Genomic DNA, 25455 nt, shown 5'->3' on the forward strand with positions numbered 1-25455 from the left:
GTTTTGCAAAACTCTTTTCTAAATTATTAAAAAACGGATGTGCCACGTTCTAGATTGAGAACACATATACCACAAGATGATATACTGTGCCCGTAAGACAAGTAAATTTGTTTACAATACAATTTTTACCGTTCTTGTTACATGTAATAATAATAATAACAACAATGTTATTATTATTATTATTGTTATTATTATTATTATTATTATTATTATTATTATTATTTATTAATAATTCTATTTTAATGATTGATATCTTCTCCCGCAAGAAAACACGTTTTTAATTTTAATATAAGAGCTGGAAGTTCGGCCGAAAATATCGGATAAATAAATCTGAAGAACTCTCTCTCTCTGATATCTTTTCTTGGAGGGAACCGCGTTAGCTCACTTGGTAGCGCATAACACTCCTCCTTGCGGGTTCGAAAGCCGTGAAGGCCTTGGTACTTGTTTGGGAAAGGCAATTGGCTGCTATTTCCTTGGCACGCTATTGCTGTAATGTGTTGAAAGTGCCGTCAGGAAACACCCAACTAACCAACCATCTACCACTCGTCCTCTGCGTATCCATAGAAACAGAGAGAATGAGAGGAAGCATACAAAGAACAAAAATGTGAGAACAGGCCCAACGATTTTAGTTTTGTTCTTGTTGATTTTAAGGGCCCTTTATACACATCACAGGGTGTATCATGCCGAGAAAATTTAGCTAAGTGTCTTCCCAAACGACACACGGACGTACACATATGGAGTACGGTATAGTTTATGGTTGCTTCAATACGTCAGTTTTCTTTCCGTCGGTAGAGCCAAATCTGAACAAACCAGTCAGTGAAATTACGAATTTTTCCATCTGTCTTTTTAGGAATATGGATATCTGGAAGAAGTATCTAGACAAAATGGCAAAAGCTTCTCAAAAGTTCTTCGAAGAGACAACAGAGATCGTTCGAGATATGGAGAAAGATATTGGAGAGTTACCCGTCGGCACAAATGAGAGTAAGTCTTTATCAAGTTAAATCTTTCAATCTCTCTCAGTTGGTCTTTTCTTGCTGGATATCGATGCCTCATTTTCATTTCAACAAAAATCTCAAACGGTTTCATTCAATACGTCTCAAAATTTACTGAGCGGAGGGAAGGAAAATATTCACCCAAATATAATCGCAAGATTAAGGATCATGACAAAAGGTAAATTGTGTGTATTTATTTCCCAGGTTTCCTTGTTTATGATTTAGACTTTATTTGTATAACTCCTTGTCATTGTACTAGCCATGTTGAAACGAAGAAATTAATGTTCAGTGAAACTAATGGAAAAGCTGAGAATATTCGTTTTCTCATTTCAGATTCCTTTCCTTAAAACCGGTTATTTCGTTTGGACAAATTTCTAGTCGATTGAAACAAGACTCATTAACTACCTTTCTAAAATATTTGAAAATAGAATGAAAAGTGTCTGAGTTAGAATGAGCTAAATTCGTATATGTTGCACAAGTTTTTGTCTCGACGCCAGTTTGAATCACTCCTTACACCTATGTGACCATTGATTGGTTGGAGGTCCTTTGGAACATCAGTTAGGCGATGCATATCATTTCGCTTAAATTCCAACATTTTTGTGTTAAAATTTTGTCCCGGTTTATGGGCGAGTTCTTTCTTGTTTATAATGAACATTTCATGAAATATTGGTTACAAGATGTAATGTTTAAGTTCCAAACTTTTTATCAATTTTCACATGCGTTTGTTATTAGTAAAACTCGGTTAGTTGCCAGTAAGTCAGTTAACAATGCCGCTTAATAATAAGGGATTGCAAAAATCCACTTGCACTTCAAACCTTTGCATCCAAATCAAGTAATGCCTCCCCCATCGGGTACATAATAGGAGAAGAGGAGAGGGACTATGTAGAAAGACCGGACTTCGCTCCTTTAAATAATGCAAAATAGTTTTTGTTAAAAAATAAAGATAATAGGAGGTGAACCAATACCAGCAGAAATGCTAAACATTAAGCATCTTAGAAAAACCGATACCAAGTGGTTCCCGTGTATTATAGCGCTAGAGATACCTAACACTCCTGCAACAAATACTGAGATGGGAAATATAAGTGGGGAGCAACCCACAACAAACACCCTCCCCCATTAGATGGTGAGTCCGAGATTCAAGTTACAAGCACCTCCGATGTCGCCGCACGGGAAAGTACAAATGGTGATACAACCCACCTAAAACATCTTGAGTGGAAATTTAAAGGGAGGCAACCCTCCTCTCGAAACGCCACTTGCTCTCACGCCCCTGGAAGATGTAGAAGCAAAACTGCTTCTATACAATAAATACTATGTATTACAGGATGTATCACTTAATATTGGAGTAGTATCCTCAGATGAATATGAGAAGGGGTAGGAGACCTCCACGGAGGTGAGCTCCCACATGAGGGGAGAGTAAAGGACTTAATTGGCCTCAAATCTTCGCCTCGACCCCAGCGGTAAAAGAAAGGACGAGGAAGAAATCTGATTCGGGGGAATGAAATCAAGAGGTGGAACTAACAAAAGTGAGACAAAATCACCTAACCCCCGCCCCCAAGAATAACAATCATGAGTTACAAGAAGAAAAAAAGAAAGAAGAGGAAATAGAGGGTGGGTAAGAAATAATCAGGGAGACAGACGAAATAGCAAAGGACAGAAATGATGACTCAAGCGGAAAACATAACAAGGGAATACGGACGGACAGACGGAAACTGGGTAACCTGACAACAGAAACATCGGTTAAATGGATGAGAAGAACAAACAAGAAGGGGACATCATTATAGGAACCTCGGATAACAAATCTGAACAAATGATGATGATTTAGAACAGAGATGCAGTCTAGAAATTCCATAGTAAGCTAACGCAATTTAGGTGGCGCTATACAGTTTCGCATTTTGCATAAGGTTAGGAATTCAAAGAAAAAGAATGTCCCCGGCTTTCCTCACTGGTTATACTGGCTATTTAAAAAAGACCTTGTATATCTTAGGTATAATGCAAAGAACCTTTAATTCCCTTTATTTTGGTGTATGATTGATGGGTGTACTATGGGTTATAGAGTATACAGCTTGGCCTTACTTCAAATGTGCACCTTTCAAAAAAGTGCTAGCTCTACTTGGTCATTTTCACTTCCTGAACTTCAGAGGTCAATTGTATAAAAAAGAGCCGATAACTTTTTTTACATTTTATATATTTGGTAATTCATTCATTGCACTTTCAGAAGCTGGTATTGTCTAGTCTGGCAAAATTCATTTTCCCTATTTTAATAGCTGCTATGTATAGTATACTTTAGACTAATTCAGACTGATTTTTTAACACAAGGGAGCAGTCATTTTAGTTAGCAGTGTGCTTAAATCATGTAAAATTTCCAAAAGTACAATATCCAAAAGAAATATCATCCACATTACATTAATGTAGCATAGAGGTATGCAAACATTCTCTCCACTGTGCATGTTTTAAATGCGAACTACTTCACCTTACATATGTCACTCTCTCAAAAGTACATATTATCTGGTGAGCGCCACCTTAGCAACATACAAGTGGCATGATAAAAATAACATTCATTTTTCAGATGCAGTCCATTGGAAAACGGCTCTTGAATTCAATGTTGAAGCGTTCAGGACTAGAGCCGAAGCCGCCCAAATCGTTGCTGAGATTGACAGAGAGGCCGTAAGAAATCTAAACAGGTAGAATATATAGTTGTCTTAACATTTCTAGGTTTAAATAAATTCGACCATCTCATTTGATAAAACATGGCCTAATTCAGATTTATACGAGGTTTGAATGCAGATTAGATTACACTGTTTTAGTATTATAATTTAAAATGTTTTATTTCAATTTTCAGACTCTTTTGTTAATTGTTATAAATATATGCTAAATCGTGGCATTAGGATTCAATATGATAAAGCTGGTCTGATGAAACCGGATGTTGCACTCTGATAGGTATGCAATCAGAGGAAAAATATGCTTAGATTTTTTTCTATGAAGACCACAGATTATATTACATGAGTATGTATATACACACATTATATACTATGAGCATTCATATACACATATTATGTACCACGATCATTCTGTTATGTAGTTTTGATATAATTTATCTTCGGTTTAATTTAATTGTTTGATTGTTAGTTTTATTTATTTTTTTGTTATTGTTCCATTACATGTTACAGCAATGAAAATTTTGTTCACTATTTACCGGAATTGCGCAGTAGTAAGATATAATAGTGATGTATTGAGAGATAATTTTAGTTGGGTTTTTAAAGACTTCGACGTCAAGTGATGTTTTTTTTTTATTTTTATGCTGTGACTAGTTGGAGTTAAATTTTAATTTTTCTTCAGATTATTTGGATTCTAAGAGATTAATTCTTTTCACTGGAAAATATTTAAGTGCTCATACAGAATTCTTGGACAAAGAAATGTATTGAAATTTTATTCGGAATTCAAATACCTGAATATTATTGCTTATAGATCAACAAAGAACTGTAGATACATCAGTACTATACTGGCTATAGCATACATCGCCTTCCATTTTGGATTTTCGTCTGGACTCGAACTCAAATTCATTAGAACATTTTATTACTAGGACTTCTAATTTTTAATTCTTAGATTATTCTTGGATCATTTTTGGATTTGATTCTTAAAAACCATAAGCTCCTTTTTCCATTTTTACCTTGTTTTTCTTGGGAAATAAATTATTTGTTAAATTTTAAAAAGCTTGGTGTCTTCACATTTTTCTTGTTACTGTTTATGAGAGCTTAAACACGTAACAATTCATATACACAGATTATGTACTACGACTATTCATATACACATATTATGTACTAGGAGCATTGAGATACACAGATTATGTGCTTCGAATATTCATAATACATAGATTACGTACTATTAGGTTGTATATGAAAAAAAAAAAAAAACGAAAAGAGTAGAATAATAACGTATGCCTTAAGCTCCTTATGGCATTATGATGTGTTTGACATTATTGTCTAATGTAATGCGTTCATAATGGTTGAAAATAGTCATTAGCTCACAGTAATTTATTTTATATATCCAGACATTTTCTCAATGTATAGGAAATTTTCGACTTATTTTTGTTATAGCCGTGTATTTCATACATTTTATGAATACGAATTCTGATTCCATTAGACATTCTTGACACTAATTCGAGGCAGCTGAAACTGTATTTCAATACTTTATACATGTTTCTGTTCATCGTCGTACCGTTTATAGTTGTGGTCTGGTTTAACAAAAACGGATGGTTCATTGAGATCTTAGTTTCTGTTCGCATGACTGGGCAGATCCATTATATTGCGTTATATACCCATGTGTCCTTCACTCTGATGAAATATACACAGTAATGATTGAATATAAAGACAATTTTCATTGAACCGCTTCGATGGCCTAGTGGTTAGAGCGTCCGCCTCGGATGCGGTATGTCTTGTGTACGTTCCCCGGCCAAAGACTTACAAAAATGGTACTAACAGCTGCCTCGCTTGGCGCTCAGCATTAAGAGGTTAGTGTTAGGACTGGTCGACCTGGTGTCAGGATAATGTGACTGGATGGGACATCATGCAACATGTCTGCGGCGTGATGCCCCAGTGCTAGACATCACTATACATTGCTACACTGCAGAAGAGTTTCCAAGGAAAGTGGCTCTTGCTGGATTTAAATTAATCGGACATCCTTAGGTTCTGCTCCTAAAATTCAAACTTCTGAAAAGGAAACTTCCTACATGCATCTTAGGAAAAGTGCAAAAAAATAACCTTAAGTTAGTTTTATTTTGAACTCTGATTAATAGTGGTTAAAATGGATTTGAGTGTAAATAGTTGGTTCTTACTTCTAATATGCATGTATCAGAACATTGCTAGTTCTGCATGAGCATGGTCACTTTGTCAAAGATAAATTATTTAAAATAAGATAATACAATCTTTTTACATTTCGTAATTCCACGTGCAAAAATTATTAATTCCTAGACCGCAAAATATTTTGACTCTATTTCAAACATTTGCAGTTTTACTACCATTTCAGATTAATTTCCTGAGTACACAAGGGAATTCATTTGTATCAGTCTGCTTCAGGCACGACATTGATTTCAGGGCCAGATGGGGGATGGCTTCCAAAACACCCTTCCCGGCTAAAAATGTAACATACACACACACAAACGTACATTCACTTGTTACTTGTCACCTGAAATTTGACCATCCTTTTATTCTTGTTCACGTTTATTGGATAGTATGCACACTTTGGATAAAGACACACATACATGCATTTATTTTGGTGCCCTTTGACGGCAAGCCAGAGCCGTTGTGAAATTTTGCCTCCTTCCCCTACGTCCCCTCCCCCCCCCACGAAAAAATCTTTACCTGATCCGGTCCTGGTTTTCTGTATGGTGGTCAACAATAACTGCCAGACCATATCGGTGAAAGAAAAAAAAATGATATATTAATTTTTTCTAACAGTTCGTTTAGCATTATAGAAGAAACAGATTTCCCCGTGTCTTCCGCTTTCAGCAGTGCCCTTGACCCATGATTATAACCTTAAAAATGGGCTATATTGTTGTTGGGGCATAATAGTTGCATTCTCTGAGAGGAAAAGACATAATCGAGTGTGAGCTCCACTATATATCACAGAGTCTTGGTTACACTGGACTACTTATGTTGACATTTTAGGATGCAGCGGCCTGAACGGACGCTGCTTGTACCAATGGCATTCGCCTGTACCTTTCTTTTTGCCTTCAGCCTTAGAAAATGCACCCAAACAGGCTACCATTTGCCATTAGCAAAGTCTTGTACACGATGTTAACCCTCTGACCAGTTCAGGTAGTTCTATGAAATGATATATTACTTTATGTGTTGGTGTGAGATTGGTATAAAATAGAATCAACATACATAATCAGTTCTAACATAATCGATTATTTTCAAATATTTAACGATACAATAGATGCGTTGCTTTTAATTATTATTCTACGGATTTTTCTTTTAGTTTTGTGGAGGACAAGGAAGTTGTCAGGGAGATAAAACAGACAGAAAAGGAATTTATGGAAGCAAAGAAATCATTTTCTAAAATAGCTGAAAAACTTGATGTCAAGCACAAGGTACTGTTTTATGCCTATTGTCTGTAACAGGTATTCTTACAGTTAGAATTACTTGTCCGTTTTTCCCCCTGAACCTAATTATCGTTGGTTTTTAAAAGAGCTCGATTGAAACTGTCAACGTTGGAAATAAAATGATAAGGACAACCGAATATTAAAAATGTCAGATGTGTTAAACATGAGATTAAAAGAATGTTTTCAGTAGATAAAAGTGCCTGGAAAGTCACCAATATGGACGGAAAATTAATTGTATCCAATTTCTAAATCTTCTTTTTCCGTTTTACTGCAGTTGATTTCACGAGAATAAAATGTAAGTGGGTCAGACTGGACTCAATGAAATTATATTTCTAAATGAAAGCAATTTGAGTTTTAATGTGTTGCAAATGATTCATCATAAATCACACGCTACGTTTGAAAATGTATGTACATACCTAATGGATAAAGCAGTGTCATTTGAACTCTTCATTGAAAACGAATTGTTTAAAAAAAAAGCAAATATGCACGAAAAAGGCATTATAAAAAAATCATGAAGAATGCTGTGAACTGACAGTATAAAAAGGTATAAGCAAATTATCATGAAGTATGCTCTGAGCGGACAGTGTAATTATTTTTTGTGTTTTCTTATACAGAAAGTGACTCGTACTTACCGTCGTCTTCAGCATTTACGACGTACGAATGTCGCAACTGACAACGAATTAGGAAAGGCACGACGGAAGTTACTTAAAGCAAGGGAGGATTTCAATAATACGGCAGACAAAGAAGAGACAAAGCGACAAAAGCTTATTCATGTAAGTTGAAGAAAAAAAAAACGTTCCCAATCCCATAGTAATTTCAGGAATTGGCATATCCACTAAAATATGGAATTTCTACCATCTTTTGCAAATGATTCACATACCGTATCCATGGTACCGTGTACACGTCCCGTTTGGTACCTCTTAGTGCTGAAGCAAATGTTTGAATACGAACAATTTTAGCCAAATATTTTACCTGGAAATAAGATTCGAGTATTTGTTGTATCATTTATATATGACTGTGTCATTTTCTAATGTGCATTGAGAGTGAATCAGACTTCGATGTGGCTCCAGAGGGATGTAGTGTTACGTAGTGACCATTATTACGACTTTGTGGTCTTAAATTAAGCAACAGAAAAGAGCAAAAACCAATACGTTTTGTAAAATTCAGCAAAGAAGTCAATTCGTTAGAAAACAAAGTTAAAATTTTAAAAATAACTTAACTGTATTGTGATTCAAATCCAAATTTTCATCACAAATCCAAATATGTAAAGTTCCAAATGAATTTCAGTGGTATTCCAAATAAGTTCCAGCACTGAATGTGTTGATTTGCCTGTAGTTCTATACTCAGATCAAACTATACATGCTTACCTCAATTTCCAATGATCCAAATATTTAATATACACTCACAGAGAAATATTATCTATATATTACGCTGTTTGGAAAATTAATGTTCATAGTCAGGTAAACTGTGAACTTGATTTTCGACAAGGTCAGTTACAAAATACAAATATATATCACATATAACCATTAATACAAAATAAAATCTACATAACATAATAAAACTATGTACATGGTATAGCAGACCAGCAAGTTTTTCTATGTCTCTTTTATGATTTATTTGACTTTACTGGTAGTAACCCCAATGTCAGAAAAAGAAAAAAAAAAGGGGGCAGAGAACTACTTGTTCGCTTTCTATACAATGTACATATGCAGTGCACGTATTCTTGCGAAGCAAAAGACCCAAGAGGAGCCATGTACTCATTACGCAGAACTGTGTGTGAAATACACTCAGTTTTGTACCCAGGAAAAACAAACAATGGAGACCTTTGGCAATCCCAATTGACGCACAGTAGACATCTGATAGGGAAAATCACCTGAAACATACACACACACACACACACACACACACACACACACACACACACACCTTGATTTACAGAACAGCAGCACAATCAGACTCTTTAGTGTCGAGGCAATTGGAGTAAAGTGCTTTGCCCAAGGACACACCACTGTAGCTGACCTAGGCTGGTGTGATGATTCAAACCCGCACTCTTTATCCACAGCGGCTTCAAGTAGCTAGTAGAAAAAGGTCTAGTTCCGTTAATGATCTTTGCTCAAGATCATAGTAGTTGTAGTAGTAGTTGAAGTAGTAGTAGTGGTTAAAATAATACCAGTATTAATATTAAAAGCCATCACCAGCAATTTTTGCTCAAAAAAGAAATTTTCAATTTATTAATTCAGAGACTCTTTAAATGCTATTAGTTTTTAAGGCTATCGGAACAAAACTAGTTTTTGATAACCATTCACCGAACCGTTATTTATAAACTTCTTTATCTCAATATGTTCTAAGCTCCCTTCGATAACTTTTTCTTTCTTTTCTTTCTTTCCTTTACTCCTTTACCTCTTTCTATAGATCTCTGACCGATATGAGATACAAGCTAAACAAGTCACTAGAGATAAAGTAAATTGCTTAGTCTCAACATGGAAGCAGCTGTTTGAAAATCACGCAAGACTTTCGTTCGAAGAACGGTAAGGAAAAATACTAGTTATTTGTTAGCAACAAATATTATTTGCTAGTTAATCCGCAAAATGGGGAGATATGACAACTATGGGACGTTGACCTAAATATATATATTTCCATGTCTTTCATAAAGCAATACACTTGTGTGTTTCTTAGTACAACGAAGATTGAACTTGGGTAATTCACTTTTGTCTGATTCGTCTCAGTATCTAATACAGAAACTCGAAAACGTTCAAATACAGCTGATTTGATTAACCTTCGAGTACGAAGAACTGAGTACCACCAACCCATCCCCGCTCTGTAACCTCACTGCCTATAATAAGTTCTAACCAGAATCAAACACAAAGTCTGCTCACTATGCTACATTTCAATGACTGGCTCCAGTCTAATAAATCTATCTCACCTAACCCATGTACACACTTCATCGAGGGGGTCCAGTGTGGCCGAGTGGTCTAACGCGCTCACCTTTATGGATCATTGTCATCTCACCTCAGTCTGCGTGGGTTCGAGTCTCAGGCTCGGCCAATATGGGTACATGAGAAAGATTGACTGTAGTTTCTCGTGGGTCGGAGGTTCTTTCCGGGGGTTTCCCGGGTTCTTCCTCCACCATTTTTACTGGCCGTCATGTATAGCCTATCTTGTGCTGATAAATTGTGTTTAACCTTAAAGCAACAACAACTTCACCTAGGAACTTACGCTCATCTTTTGACACTTGTATTGTAATTTTTTCAACTGTTAAAACGAAGTCATACAAAAAAAGTTTTTTTTCTTCTTCTGCCTACCAGGGCCCAGCTATATGGAACTAATTGCCCATTGATCGTAGAAATAAGGATACTGTGATCTAATTCAAGCGTGCTCTTACAGCTCACCTATTTACACCACAGAAACAGGCTTAAAGACTTGATAATGTTTACTTCCTTAATTATTGCCAGCGTGTTAATGTTTTGCAATTTCATAATGTTTGTTTTTTAATCTTCTTGTTGGATATTTTTTATCTGTCATCTAATATTGTTAAGCAGCAGTAGTAGTAGTAATAGTAGTGAGTCAATTAAGGTTTAATAAATCAGTAAAATTTGGAACTGGATAAATTCAAAAGTAAACGAGACTGATAACATAAAATGACCTAAATGTGGAAAAATTATGTCACGTGGATCTACACAAGCACAAGGTATTAACTGATACTGGTCTTTTGACTAATCATGTCAAACGTTTAGTGCATGAAACGTTTGAATATATTGTGTTTTGGCTGCTACAAATTTCCGTCCCAGTTAGTGTGTTCAAAATATTTTTTTTGGTATAAATATTTTTTCTAACACATTGCAAGAGTACTATTTCTAGAAATGACCTTGAGTTGTAAACATTTCGTATGGCTTGGAAGTCATATTTTATTATTTGATTTTTAGTTTGCATTTCTGAGACAGCGTGATGGATGTAAATAATGTGTGGACAAGTACACAGTTTGCCTACATTTTTGATGAAGATATTTTCCATGATTTGGGACACAAAATATGTACATATTTAGTATGAATATCCATCTTCTTTTTCCTCGGTGAATAAAGTATAACATGTGCAGGAAATAAAATGTCTAACGAAATTCAGAACATATTTTAGGCAAATGGCTAGAAAGAACGATTTGGAGAAATCTTGTGCGCAATATTTGCTCTACAAATCAAGACAAGTCCTCAAAACTTCTGCCAGCAAAAAACCCTGGCAAAATTTCTAGTTAATGTGTATTATTTATACGTTGCACTGTTTGTTTTGGAAACTGATGTTAAGAACAAAATAACAAAGACAGGAAAATAAGCCTGTGAACCTGTAAAACATCCTCCAAAATTTGTGATGAATATTTGATGATTTGTTGTTATTTTTCACCTTTCTTACATGTTTGCGACTGTTTGCACCAGTCAAGAAATGCTTTCAGGTAGTTCGTACTATCTCTTCATTTAAAGCATTCATAATTCTTTCGTTTTTTCTCTAGGAAAGTTTTTACATTTGTAGTGTGACTGTGATGTATGATGCTCGATTCCAACTTTGAACTGTAGAAATAACGTAAATTAAAACCATAAAAAATAGCAAGTATCATACAGCAATGTTCATAACTTATTAGAAACCAAAACAACACTGACATCTATATTTGAATAAAATAATTAAAATCAGTTTGTTAAGGTTACTCTCAAGCATCGCCAGTACATTAACAAATCTATCAATTGGTTTCACTACGTATAAAATAACAGCTTTCTTTTCCCTACAGGACCCTGTACTATGATGGTCTGTTGGCAATCAACAAGATTAACGTTGATGAATTTATTGAGGAATTGAGTGAAGCAAGAAAACTTAACGTCAGTAGTCCAGCAGGAGCGGCTAGAGTAAGAATTTGTTTGTCTTTATCTTCTTACCCATTAGACTCCCACCCTCGTGGATTTCCTACAAAAATATGTCCTTTACAAATTGATTCCTTGTTAAAAAAATATATCGTTTAGAAATGTTCTGCACAATGTACCTGTGCATTGAACTTGGTAAATGTAAATGGTTTAACCGTTTGACGTTGACATATCAAGGAAAATACACACGGTCTGTAATTTATTACATAACTATTTAAACCTGCACGGTTGAAGTGTTGTTATATACGGATGTTCAATCCATATCTCTGTATCGTATACTCTGGAACTACATTTCATTTAGGGGTTCTCATTGACTTTTCATGCATCGATGGTCTTCCATATACCGAGTCACACTTTCATATATTTCAATTTATTTTGAATTGCATTCGCACTACATGGTGGAAAATAATCTGGACAGAGCAGCAAATGGGTATATAACAAATGCAAAGCAGCATTCCGATTGTATTCAAAAGCAATGGGAAATGCTTATCAGATGTGGCGAAAATATTTGCCTTGGCCTCACAGCCTCAAAGTATTCCTACGCCATATCATACCCTTTCTTTCCGCCAATATGAAACAAACAAACGTACGTGTAGCAGGATTACAATAACTGAATTTAAAACATGACTGTAGGCTATATAATACCGCATTGGACTCAACCCATGACAGCATACAAGGAACTTCTACCAAACACTATTTAAGTAAAAAAAATATGAAATTAAACCTAGATTTAATTTTCCATGAGGGTTCATACTTCTAAAAAAATTGATAATGATGCAGTGCTGATAAATATAATGTATCTTGATATAACTAAATAAACTATTTGTGTACAGTCCTATTTATCATAACTATATGTGTACAGTCCTATTTATCATGTACAGTATCAGATGTTTCTTCTGAAATTGGACGAACTCTCAATTCAGACCACTTTGGTCAGTCCATTCTTAAATAGGAGTTTTAACATACATACATACATACATACATACATACATACGTTCTTTTTATAGGTGAGACCTATGAACAAAGAGTTTGCTGAGTGAAATGCAAATCAGGAGGAAGATCATCTGTCGAGTACAGAGGTACCAGCGAATTTTTTATTTCTGCGTGTCAGACTTGTTATTGAAACTTTTTAGAGTACTAACATAACATTTTCAGAGCATGTGCCCTTTGGAAATTTGTGTTAATTAATGTACCCTACAAGAATTATCAGTAAGTCATTTTGTCTTAATTCGTTTCGCTGTCAGTTGTTATGGGAGGTGATGTGTTTATAGGAATTTAACATTACATTAGAGACTGTATAGCTTTACGCAGTTTAACATTACGGATGTCAATATGGGGCCCCATAGGAGTTTAATATGATGTCAATATATAGTTTTAAGACATGGATAAGTATGGAACCTTATGGATATTTAAGACTGTGGTACACTATAGCTCCCATATGGAAAATTATATTGGGGCCTGTATAGGATCATTTGGAACTGTAACATTGTTGGCCACAACAGCACCTATATGGAAAATGAACATGATGTGAAAGAAAAGCAGACAGTGGAACTATATTACTGTCTGTTACTGTATCTTTCAAGTAGGAATAAAACATGATGAGTTGGTATAGCCCGTATGAAACCCTATCTATATGGACCCCAAATGGAAACGTCAACAATACACACACAGTTGGGGGGGGGGGAGGGGTAAAATTGTTTGGGTGACCAACACACATTCTTATTATCCAACACCCCCACACTTACAAACGAATATGATCTGAGATACAAATGTTAAAAATCACTAACATCGATGCTTACACACAATGTGGGTATGTGTGAAAATAGACACAGTTAGAGGAACAACCACGATGCTTAAAAAGGAATGGCGCTAAAGGGCATGGTATGATGACTAGCTCTCGTACTTACAAATAACTATTTGGATTTTATATTATGAATGGACAGTTCAAGAAAAATGTAGGAAGTAAAATAAAATTGTTTTCTCTGAATATCCGATCAGATAGAAAGTATATTACCAATGTGTTAGGTAAATATATGACCCTATGTGACATGTATTAAAACTTGAGAGCATCGTTCTTCTTCAGATATTAATTATATCATGATTTTCTTTGTAGTGCGGCAGCTGCTGAGACCCTGTGCATTTTGTTTGCGAGTTAATTCTATCCCGACATAGAACATTTTGATGATATATCAGTATGTGAAAGACTGTTTGGTGCCCGATGCAGTGATTGTACAGTCCTGCACAGCAACAAACACTGATGACAGTTCAGTCTTGTCTGGGGATTATTCTAACCGGCATTCCACTAATTGTTATTTGAGCATGACAACCGCCAATCTACTGCAGCTGCCTTCGTGAAATTCAATATTAACATGGTATATAATAATGACTGCAGTTTAGAAGGACTTCATCCATTATCAAACTCTGAATAAAGGATTTTAAAAAAATGAGTAAATGTCAATTTTATATAAGCAAGCCATCGAAATTGTGGTTTCTACTTCAAATACATTACCCGATCTTAATACTTTAGGAGAACTACTACTATCTCGTAAATCCAGCACTCCCAAGCTAGACAGTTTTAGCTAAAAAGCAAAATGTTATCTTCCCACCTAGGTGGCAGTTAGATACCATATTGGTTGTAGACAGCGCTCTATTCTACTGTGCAGTATTGAGATATTTTACTTAAAATAAAATATAATAGCAAAGCTAACTACATTTCAGATTGCTTTTTTTCTGGATGCGAACATTGTTCTCACTCTTTTTCGTCAGACATTGTCTTATCGTAATTCAACTGAACTAAGCTAAGGTAAGTCCACAATCTGATCTGATACAAAGACTGCCTATTATCGTAAATGTATTTCTTTTCTAGCGGCTACTCGCATTCCGATTGGAACTATGACATAGTTAGACCTCTTAGATAAACCGTTAAAGCCAGCTGTGGACTTTAAATTATTACTATTGCTAACACCATCAATTCTTGGTTGAAAAGAATTCACAACTTAATAATACAAACGAATTAATGAACCTCACTCCTTGTCCTCACTACGTTCCTTGTTAATTAGCGATCCTCTGCGTTCATATTCCATAGAGTTCTCCTTTGCATTTACATGTATCAGTTTCCAAGACACTATATTTAGACATGAAACTCTATGTGTGCATTGCTCTTTGTCACTTTCGATAGTATCCATAAAAGTTTATTATGGTTGTAATAATATTGTTATTACTAAATTAGCTATGATAAGCTTTTAAACCATGTACCGGTAAAGCATTAATACAATCCTATTGGTGTTATAGCAAACGCCTCGATATTTATAAGCACAAAAAATGGAGACTTCAATTTGGAATGATTTCGTGGGCGAGAAGCGCGTTAAGAAGCCTGTTTCAAGCAATTTCATTAGCGTCTCGGGTTACTTTTCTAAAGTACAAATATTATTCTTGTTCAAATAACAGCCCATTATCAAAGGAATTTGGTGGGAGGCACGTTTCCCTTCAAGCTCATCTCTGTCAGTTATCTCCTGTCATATGGAATTTTCCTTCGCTGCAATCCAATCAAACGCGGATGTTTGAGATTCTTGCCCTTCGGTTGGTGGGTTCACTGATTGGGTGAGTAATGACTATTCAAACGCTCCTTTGTAACAAAGAACAAACGGGCCACACAGGAAATGCGTTTTGTTGTTGAATAAATCAACTGTTCAAGATACATAACGTATGGCAGTTTTATACTGGCATATATTTTGGTAGCCTTTTTAAATCCCTTATTACAAAATTAAAGGATTTCAAAGTAAATACGAAGAAGACTGCTTAAAGAATCAGTCCAGCCTTGTCAGCCTCGTGATATCATCAGCGTTGGAACTTGGCAAAAAAATGATAAAAAATGAAATGTCATATTTTCTCACGGACTGAATGTCGACATATCTATGAATAAGCATCTGATTGGCTATTTAAATGCTTCATGTTTCTATGACAATGGTTATCATTACACCTTTACAAGTCTAACCTGTTGCTTTGAAAAAATATATGTCCTTCTTTTAAGAAAACTGAATAAAGGCTCAAAAGTACACAACAAAAAGATTTCGGAAGGGTATTTTCAGATGAATGGATTTTCATGCACGAAATTCCCCCGTAACAGACGCATGTCTCCTTCAAATAATTAGCACTTAATAGCAGATTATTGACTTCTGAAAATATATTTCCATAGGCGTCTAAATCAAGATAATGGTTCAATCTGTTAAAAGGTGTGTAAATCTTAAAACAATTAAGGAAGCAATAAAGAAAAAATGCTTCAAATATGCTCTGTTTTTTCCAAAAGAATAAAATGTACCAGATATTCTAAATATATACATAGGATATACACAATAAATATTTACCTTTTCATCCATACATGTGTCTCCTTTTATCTGCTATCAGATTACTCTATAAAGTCAAGCAGATCTACCTTTCCAAATACGCATAGGAACACTTTCTCATTTATGGAGAATATCGGCACGAGATATGTGCCAGTTTTGATGAATATAATACCCAGTAGGAGGTTACGAACTTACAAATCGGTATGGAGGGTGACAAGTGACGGTTGACTGCATTTGGTCAGGTGCCTTGATGTGTCTTTCAAGCATGAATAGTGATGATGAAAAGGACATGTCATAAAGTGTACATAAAAAATGAAGAGTAAAAAAACAAGGAAGGCAAATATACCCAGTCAATACTACAGAGGGAAGATAACTTACTTAAAAGAAAACTACAATAGTGTCTGAGCGATGAAGCATCAGACCTTGGAGAGATACAATGTGGCTTTACTTATGCCATTATGTTTTAAAACATCATGCTAATTCGCATTTGTGTCACAAATCTATCAGAAAGTTGAAGTGTTGTTTTTTACCTGGTCTATGGAACTGAATACGTCTTATGGGTCATTTAATCGATTTGTTAATAGAGATACAAATCCTCCTCCAGAGACTGTTTTCGTACAGGTACTCACCAACGTCGCACACAGAATGTAATGTAAATATTAGTGTTTAAGTTGTTCCATTAATAAGAGTCAGTCCAGAGTTAAGAATGAGTATAACATAGCCCTTGAAAATATAGCAAATAAATAAATAAATACATAAATAAATACCGAAAACCGCTACACTCAAAAGAAACTAGATGCAGAACAATGACTCGTTGTACCTTACCTTTAAATGCCTAATACATATACACGAATGGAATAACCGCAATAGTTCGAATCCTTCATTCTACATATTCCTTATTCACTTTGACCACATTTATTATTTTGTGAGGTTAAAATGCATTTATTTCTTTATATCCTGCTTATTCCAAAGTGGAAAGAGGAACTCTAGATAACAAAATTAATTACTTGCTTGCACATTGAAAACAAAGATTGTAGGTGACTAAACTACATTTTGTTTACTCTTACGCAACCACAGAGAAACATTTAGAAATACTACATGCCTGGCAACAGATTCACAAGCAGGATAGCGTCTCGGTTTGATTCAAATCAAATCGTTAAATATTTTACTCATGTTTTGTACGTTGCGGCAAACAGGAGCAAAAATGGAAAATCTGATTGCATTAGATTGGGTGGGATAGCACATCTTCTGCATGTGTTCTATTCAGAACATAACCTAGGCTTGGCTGTTCCTATCGTTCCAGAAAGGTATCCAAACAAGCGTACCATCTGCCCTGCTGTTCTGCCAGATACTGTCAAGTTTTCATGCCAGATTGCCTGTTCCATTATTGGATGGTGTATGGTTTCGCCTGCATAATGGCTTTTCTGGATTGGTAGCCAATTAGCACCTTGTTCAATTATATATTTTGTCCTTGATGATTGTATCATAATTCTTCTTGCAAGTTGAAGGGGTACGTATAAATAAGACAATAAGTAGATTGTCTTGCTGTAGTTGATCGGGTGAACCTTGTAACTATCAATCACCAGATATGTCGACGCATTATTTAAGCAATAAACCTGAAAACAATCATAACAGCTGAACTTTGGTTCATAAATTATTATAATTCAAAATTGCTGTATTATTAGGACATTTGTTGGTATACACATTAGATTTGCCTTTGTATGACACTTGTAGGAAATGACTTCTTGTATAAACATTTTTTTTTGGGGGGGGGTAGAGGGTTTGGGAGGGAGTATGGTGCAGTTCTTACAAAAAGTGCAAATATACTTTGTGCACCAGTTGCTTATATATGTATAAGGAAAAATTTCATTAGCAATACTATTTTCCATTTTTTTCTATATGCATAAAAGCATGCAGGCTCCATATCTCCAACTTACGTTATAACGAACACAAGAAATTCATCATTGTCACAAAACTCATTTATTTCCAAGATATCATTATTTTGATATTCTTTGAGTGGTGATGCATGAAAGACTTCGTCGCGAAACTGTAAAATAACGCATCACATTTTATGTTTAACAACAAGGAAAATGAACGAAATTAATTAATAGTCTCACCATATTACCTAAGGTTGATGATTCGACTCTTTGCAAATAAATGCAAGTGTTACGTCTTTTTAGTATCTTAAACCAATGAGGTGTCCGTTAGTATTCCCGCTGATTTGGCAAAACAACAAGTTAATTATGCTCTTCCGTGTCTATCTCTATCATGAGTCGTCCTGCTCAACAGTTTTTCAGAATGAATTTCCATGGTGTCGTACATAATGCAGTGTATTGCAGCTGGAAGCGAAAACAAGAATGCCGCCATCTTATCTGGTATTTGTATGGTACCATGTTATAGTGTTCTGTCGAAAGAGAAGGAATTTGTTTCATGTAGCGCATCTGGGTATCTTAGATTGCTAAAGCTTGATTACTTATCCAGTTCCAGGGATTTTTAATTTTTGACACATACTCGCATTAAACCAAGGGTTGGTAGATTGTGCTCGAAAATGGATAAAGCTAAATATAACTTGGGCAGCATTTTTGAGAAATTCCCAAGCTCTGTTTTGATATGCATTCTTAATTAGGTATCAACAACATTACAACTACATTATTATTTGTGTTATGTTTTTCACATTACCACGGTAGTAATAGTGATGGCCCTATTTTCGTCCGAATACAACCTAACTCTGGAAGATGTAAACGGTGCTTGTCTTGGCAAACTGTCAGTAACAGAATCTACTCACAAATGCAGTTATATCTATTTTTTATTCAAATTTTGGAAAAGACCCCCAGAACAACGTCTGTGGGGATTTGGGCACTACCACTTCCGATTTAGATGTTGAACTAAAACAATTCACTTTATTGAAACAGCGTATATTTCATTTCCACTTCTTTCTTTTTATGGTATTAATCTTCTATCTTTCTTTGATTTGCACTGGTTGCCATGTCAAGAAATATCTGCAATTAATTTCTTTAGGAAAACATATTGCATAATGTTTGCTTCTCTTTATTTGTCAGAATATATTCTAGATGTTATGACAAATTTCAGAATATTGTGTTTTAAAGTTTTCCTTTCTTTTAACCTGTCAATAAATGTTATATCGATCGATAGACAAAATAACTTTCCATGAAATGATAGGTAGCTGTACCTTTAGAACGCGGGACACGTGCAGATATATCCGTGTGAAACAAAATAGGCAAAATGACAGTGACGTAAAAATGTAGAAGGTGACAATTTCTGCTACTGAGCAAAGAGCAAAAATAAAAATCCTGGCGCTGTTAAAATATTCTCTGACTGAAATTAAGGCTGACTTGGATAAAGTTTACGGATGCAATTCGCTATCGTATATCAAAATTCTGAGGTGGTTTTATCGTTTCAAAGATGGTCGCGAATCCATGGGAGATGACCCATGCACGTTATGCGATTCGGGAAGGGAGCCTGAAGTGGCTTCTGTGAAAGGGACATTTTGGTTCGGATGCTCGATACAAAGTGAACAATATTTTTATTATCACAGGCATTGATTTGTCAGCTGCTTTTAACATGTGGAGGAATCGTTATAAACTCAAAAAGGTTCGTGCAAGATGCGCATGCGTTGACGATAATATAGAACACACTTGGGATGAAGTAGCCAAACAAATCATCACCGAATATGAAAAGAGTAAGAAGATTCGTTTGTGCGACATTGCCAACGGTTTTTGAACCCGACTCAAAAGTAAAGGCTTATTTTGGTGGCGCTCACCAGATAATATGTACTTTTGAGAGAGTGACGTTTGTAAGGTGAAGTATTTCGCATTTAAAACATGTACAGTGGTGAGAATGTTTGCATACCTCTATGCTACATTAATGTAATGTGGATGATATTTCTTCCGGATATTGTACTTTTGGAAATTTTACATGATTTAAGCACACTGCTAACTAAAATGACTGCTCCCTTGTGTTAAAAAATCAGTCTGAATTAATCTAAAGTACACTATATATAGCAGCTATTAAAATAGGGAAAATGAATTTTGCCAGACTAGACAATACCAGCTTCTGAAAGTGCAATGAATGAATTACCAAATACATAAAATGTAAGAAAAGTTATCGGCTCTTTTTTTACACAATTTACCTCTGAAGTTCAGGAAGTGAAAATGACCAAGTAGAGCTAGCACTTTTTTGAAAGGTGCACATTTGAAATAAGGCTAAGCTGTATACTCTATAACCCATAGTACACCCATCAATCATACACCAAAATAAAGGGAATTAAAGGTTCTTTGCATTATACCCAAGATATACAAGGTCTTTTTTAAATAGCCAGTATAACCAGTGAGGAAAGCCAGGGATATTCTTTTTCTTTAAAATCCTAACCCTATGCAAAATGTGAAACTGTATAGCGCCACCTTTTGGATGGGAGAAATGGAGCAGAGACCACTAATCGTTCGAGGAAGTCGAATCGTTAAGAGAGTTATATATGCATTAGTTTTCGATGCAAATAGCCGGGTTGTCCAGGTACATGTGCCTGACATTGCTAGTATTACTGGATACTGTTATGCCTCCAAAGTGTTACCAAACATCGTGGAACATTACCGAACCATCCCTCCACGTACCTGTACACGAGGTATTCATCTGCTCCATGACTCCTAAATTCGTCGTCTTGACTCCCACAAGAAGCACATTATCCAGCTTTGCCACATCCTTCATACAGCCCTGACTTAGCTTCAAGTGATATTTGGCTGAATTCCGTTACCACAAACAGGCTGACGCGCCGCCATGGGGTTTGAAATGCAGTTTTCCAGCGATCCAATGATCTAACAAAGTGGAAACATGAAGGACAATAAATTCCCATTACCTATTAAATAGTAAATCGCCCTGTACACTTAACAAACATTGGTTATAATATTTTTCTTTAAAATAAAATATATGAAACTGATCTATTCACTTCACATATATGAAATTGGTATGTTCTCTTAATTGATACGTAGAAGGTCGAAGTGAAGGAGCCGAGCGATTTCTCAGCTTCTGTTACACTTTTAGTTTGTAGCTTATACAGGGCCGGATTATCATTAGGCAATGTGGGCAACGTACCCAGGACCCCCGAGGCTCAAGGGGCCCGAATATTATCGTCTGATTTCACAGGCAGGGCCCCCGAGGCTCAAGGGGCCGCGTATATTATCATTTGATTTCACAGGCAGTGTTGTTAATAGTACTGTAAATATATATATATGGACAAGGCAGGATATATATGGGCCCTTATGTTGGCTGTGCCCAGGGCCCCCAAAGGCTTTAATCCGGCCCTGAGATTATATATGTGCTTATATAATGTAACTTAGCTGGCAATATACGGTAGTGACTCCATGGGACTTGTCCAACAACCTGAACGGTACTGTTCTTCTAATCATATGAAAGACACGAAGATATGAACTGATGATGTAGTGTTCATATTACAGACATAAAGATATGATATAAAAATATTGTAGTTCTCATATGAAAGACTTGAATATATGATATTATGATATTATTTTGTCCACGTCACAGACGTGAGACGATGACAAAACCGACTTGAAGTACCGTATATACTCGCGTATAAGCCGAATAATTTAGGAACAATTACATGACGCCCAGCCGGGTTACACATGCAAACTCTACCAGTTCCACAACCAAATATCATTTTATCTAGAGCAGAAGAAATCAGGGAAATACGTAACTGAACCGTATAGTAACATGGGCTATAAACCTAAAGCGAGTTTTTATACAAACTACTCTATGCAGGAGAAAACCTGACAAAGCATTAAAACAAAGGTATGTGATTACATGACGACCACGTTCGTACATTAAATTCTTATATATAACAAGTACAATCACGCGTGATATTTTAAAACGTCGGGGCTGCTGAAGATAAGCCTCTCGCAAACTATCATTATTTCTTCACATTTTGTCACTGTCCCACATTTCACAAGGGTGTATTCTCTCTCATTTACTTAATCTTCATCCAATGAATCCTAGCTTTTGACAAGTGACTTATTTTGAACTACGAACAGGAAATTTAAAAGCAGATTTCGCCAAATTTCCTTTTAGTTTTATTGGTTTTACTGATATATGTTTCCAATGATTCATTTTCAGTATAATGGAATTTTGATAATATATCGGTGACTGTTGGGACACTGGGGGATTTTGTGGAAGGATTGCTTTGGATATTCTTTTCTTGGTGTATATATGCTTTAATATTAATTAACTAGTTTGAACTGATAGCAATAAAAGTCTTAATAAACGAAGTAACATCTAGATCTACATTTGGAAAGTATTATTAAATATTCCAAACTTATAATACGCTGGATAGAGCGTTGTGATTTATTGTATTCGTTTACTCTTGTCGAATGCGCCCTTGTGGTTTTACAAATGGACGCTAAAAGTGCAATGGAATCATGATTACTTGTTTTATCAACGGAAATGAAGACTGTTGCATTTTCGTTTCTTTGCAGTTGATTATTTCGTGCATCTCTCTCTCTCTCTCTCTCTCTCTCTCTCTCTCTCTTCATTTAAAGTACTCCAAGGTTTAATAGTCATTCGAAATCATTTGTTTCACACGATATTATAACGAAATTTTTGTATCTGTAAGACATATCTAAATTAATTTATCGTTTTGATTTCGTCTCCTTCATCCCTCATCCTTATCTTTATTTTAATAAAGTCGCTGACCTTGTAAACGTTTACTGGTACCGTGGCCCGGTCGGAAGTGGGTAGAGCCTATCTGTACACGAACTTCCAAAGCCTGGAGATTAGAGAACTGTATTTAAGCTCTGGGTCTTAATTTATTCTGAATTAAGTAATCTGTTCATCAATGCAAATCTCACTGGCCCATAATATTATTATATTCATCTGTATTGTCGTGCAGGTTGAGATTGTCCAGAGGATACCGTTATCACCGAGGCAATCCAGTTATGGTGTCAATAATCTCGTTCCTAGTTTATGTAATCTTTTCTCCATCCAGTTCACAAAGAATGCACATTTTTTTCTCTACGTGACACAAAGAGCTAAGTCACTTGTAATAAAAATATCCATCACGTTTAAATTAGATGTCATTTCCATGACTACATGAGAACCATTGTTAATTAATGGACTCCTAAACTGTCACGAGGTGACCTCGATTAATCATTAACTTTACAAATGTTACCCTTTACAGTCCAAAAAATTTGATTAACGGTTGTAATGGTAAAATTAACGTGACTAAAAATTATTTTAAAAAAGTTCGTTAATCGCCACAAAAGTTAAAGCATTGCATAAAGTTAGGTCCAAAACGGAAAACATACCAAGATTTTCTGTGTTGGATCAATATTTTGAACGTTTCAATTTACATGATACAAATCTGAGGTAAAAACAAAATAAACAAAACAAAACAAACAACAAAGCAGCAATAAAATAAATTCAGGAAAGATTGTTTTACATGGATGAATATTAGATTTGTTCGCCGCCAGAAAGATTCTTTTTTGCCAGTACAACAGTTATCCACGATTGCTTACTTTTGTTCACCGAAAATACGATATGTATCTGTAGAATAATTTGAAGTATTTGCTAGCTGTCAAATCAAAGTATGTACAATTTTATCTTCACAATCTTCACAAGTGAAAAATGTACTGGATTTTACTTCATCAATGTGGTATATAATCTCTCCATTTATCTGCTGATGTCATTTAATTTTGGTGTAATTCTTTGTAGAAGAAGGTTTTATCAAAATGTTAAACTAGTATTAGGTAAAACATTGGCCTGGAAAAATACTTAATTGATGGATGTAGTTGGAACGATTGTCATTCATTCTTTGAATTAAATTTTAGAGACGATTTATAATAGCATGAAAATGTATATGATTTTTCTTTGTCCTTTATTTTTCTTCAAAATCTCATAGACTAACTTTGGTATCTGTTATTAATTAAATTTGAGTTTTTGGTCATTGTTACATTCGGGTTCAAAAGGACACACAAACACCAAGTAAGGGTCCTACAATTTTATGTTAAAAAAGCTAAAATCTTCACAAAAACTAGATACCCAGTGTTGCTTACTGTACCAAGCCACAACTACATAACTGCACGCTCTACCACTCTTATCGTGTAAGGTTTAGAGATAAGGGATTTTAATTAATTTAACATGTGTGCCTTATCTATCTATAAATACGTTGACACAGTCACACTTGACTATTAAGCAACGGGTGGTACGTGGTCAAAGATAAAGTAAAGAAGGAAGTGATAGGACAGTCAGAAGAGTAATGATAGGAAAGGCAGAAATAAGTAAAAGTGTGTCAGTGTACGTTTTCATCCTTTCATACTCAGACCAATCCGGCTACCGTAGCGGCAATGAGATATGGAACCTCAACCGGCATAGCCCTGAGAATCACTAGGTCTTACTTGTAGCTGACTAGTTCATTAGAATGTGATTTTGGAAAGCTCCACCTTGTGAGATACCAAGTCAGGAGCTTCTCCAATTATTGATGGTAATTTGTTCCAAGTCCATATTGTACATGGGAAGAAGCTGAATTTGAAACAATTTGTCGATGCTGAGTTTAATTGGAACTTTTTCCTGTGGTTTGCCCTAGTTTGGCTATATGCCAGGGTCAGGTATTTCTCTGCTGGTATGTCCACTAGTATGTTTGCAATCTTGTACATCATGGTTAGCTGGACCTTGGTTCGCCTGGATTCGAGTGATTCCCACTGGAAATGGTTGAGCATTTTTGTTAGATCTTTACTATGTGGGTTCCACACAGTCGAGCAATACTCAAGACCTGGTCGAACCAGAGTGAAATATGCCGCACTTTTTACTTCTTCATTGTTGATTTGGAGGTTGCGGCGCAGGAAACCAAGGTTACTGTTCCCCTTTTTCTTGTCTATGTGCCTTTTCCAAGAGATGTCTCTTGACAATTCCACCCCGAGATATTGTGTTGCCTGCTTATTGGCTAACTTGTGCCCCTTAAGAGTATATTCGGACAAGATTGGTGATTTTTTCCTGTAAACTCTTAGGATGGTGCATTTTTCTGGATGGAGCGACATGCCCCAAGTTCTTTCCCAGAGGGCCAGGGTCTTCTTGAAGGATCTCACAGTCCTTGGAGACAT

The 25455-nt window shown here is 35.6% G+C and overlaps 2 protein-coding genes across 2 annotated transcripts; one reads left to right on the top strand and one right to left on the bottom strand.

The window, feature by feature from the left end:
- The first annotated feature begins 422 nt into the window (after positions 1-422).
- Positions 423-14411, top strand: LOC149801372 (uncharacterized). Its single transcript, XM_089954305.1, has 7 exons — positions 423-981; positions 3559-3673; positions 6969-7080; positions 7707-7865; positions 11864-11978; positions 13001-13072; positions 14107-14411. Exons 1-5 carry the CDS (start codon positions 735-737, stop codon positions 11876-11878), a joined length of 648 nt encoding a protein of 215 aa, XP_089810431.1. The 5' UTR covers positions 423-734; the 3' UTR covers positions 11879-11978; positions 13001-13072; positions 14107-14411.
- Positions 13440-25455, bottom strand: LOC149801373 (uncharacterized). The gene is made up of 2 exons (XM_089956794.1): positions 25092-25455; positions 13440-13498 (listed from the first exon to the last, which is right to left on the bottom strand). The coding sequence occupies exons 1-2, from the start codon at positions 25453-25455 to the stop codon at positions 13440-13442; spliced, it is 423 nt and encodes a 140-aa protein (XP_089812920.1).

Source organism: Sinohyriopsis cumingii, chromosome 4 (genome assembly GCF_028554795.1).
Source record: "Sinohyriopsis cumingii isolate HCF-2022 chromosome 4, ASM2855479v2, whole genome shotgun sequence".
Classification (NCBI taxonomy): Eukaryota; Metazoa; Mollusca; class Bivalvia; order Unionida; family Unionidae; genus Sinohyriopsis; species Sinohyriopsis cumingii.

What these genes read in the sequence shown, in the direction of transcription:
- LOC149801373 (XM_089956794.1), bottom strand. Translation starts at nt 25,455, where the DNA reads ATGTCTCCAAGGACTGTGAGATCCTTCAAGAAGACCCTGGCCCTCTGG. An exon ending in GACTGTGTGGAACCCACATA is followed by an intron (nt 13,499 to 25,091) that starts GTAAAGATCTAA and finishes TTTTCCATATAG; the next exon opens with GTGCTGTTGTGGCCAACAAT.
- LOC149801372 (XM_089954305.1), top strand. Translation starts at nt 735, where the DNA reads ATGGAGTACGGTATAGTTTATGGTTGCTTCAATACGTCAGTTTTCTTT. An exon ending in ACCCGTCGGCACAAATGAGA is followed by an intron (nt 982 to 3,558) that starts GTAAGTCTTTAT and finishes TTCATTTTTCAG; the next exon opens with ATGCAGTCCATTGGAAAACG. An exon ending in GCCGTAAGAAATCTAAACAG is followed by an intron (nt 3,674 to 6,968) that starts GTAGAATATATA and finishes TTTTTCTTTTAG; the next exon opens with TTTTGTGGAGGACAAGGAAG.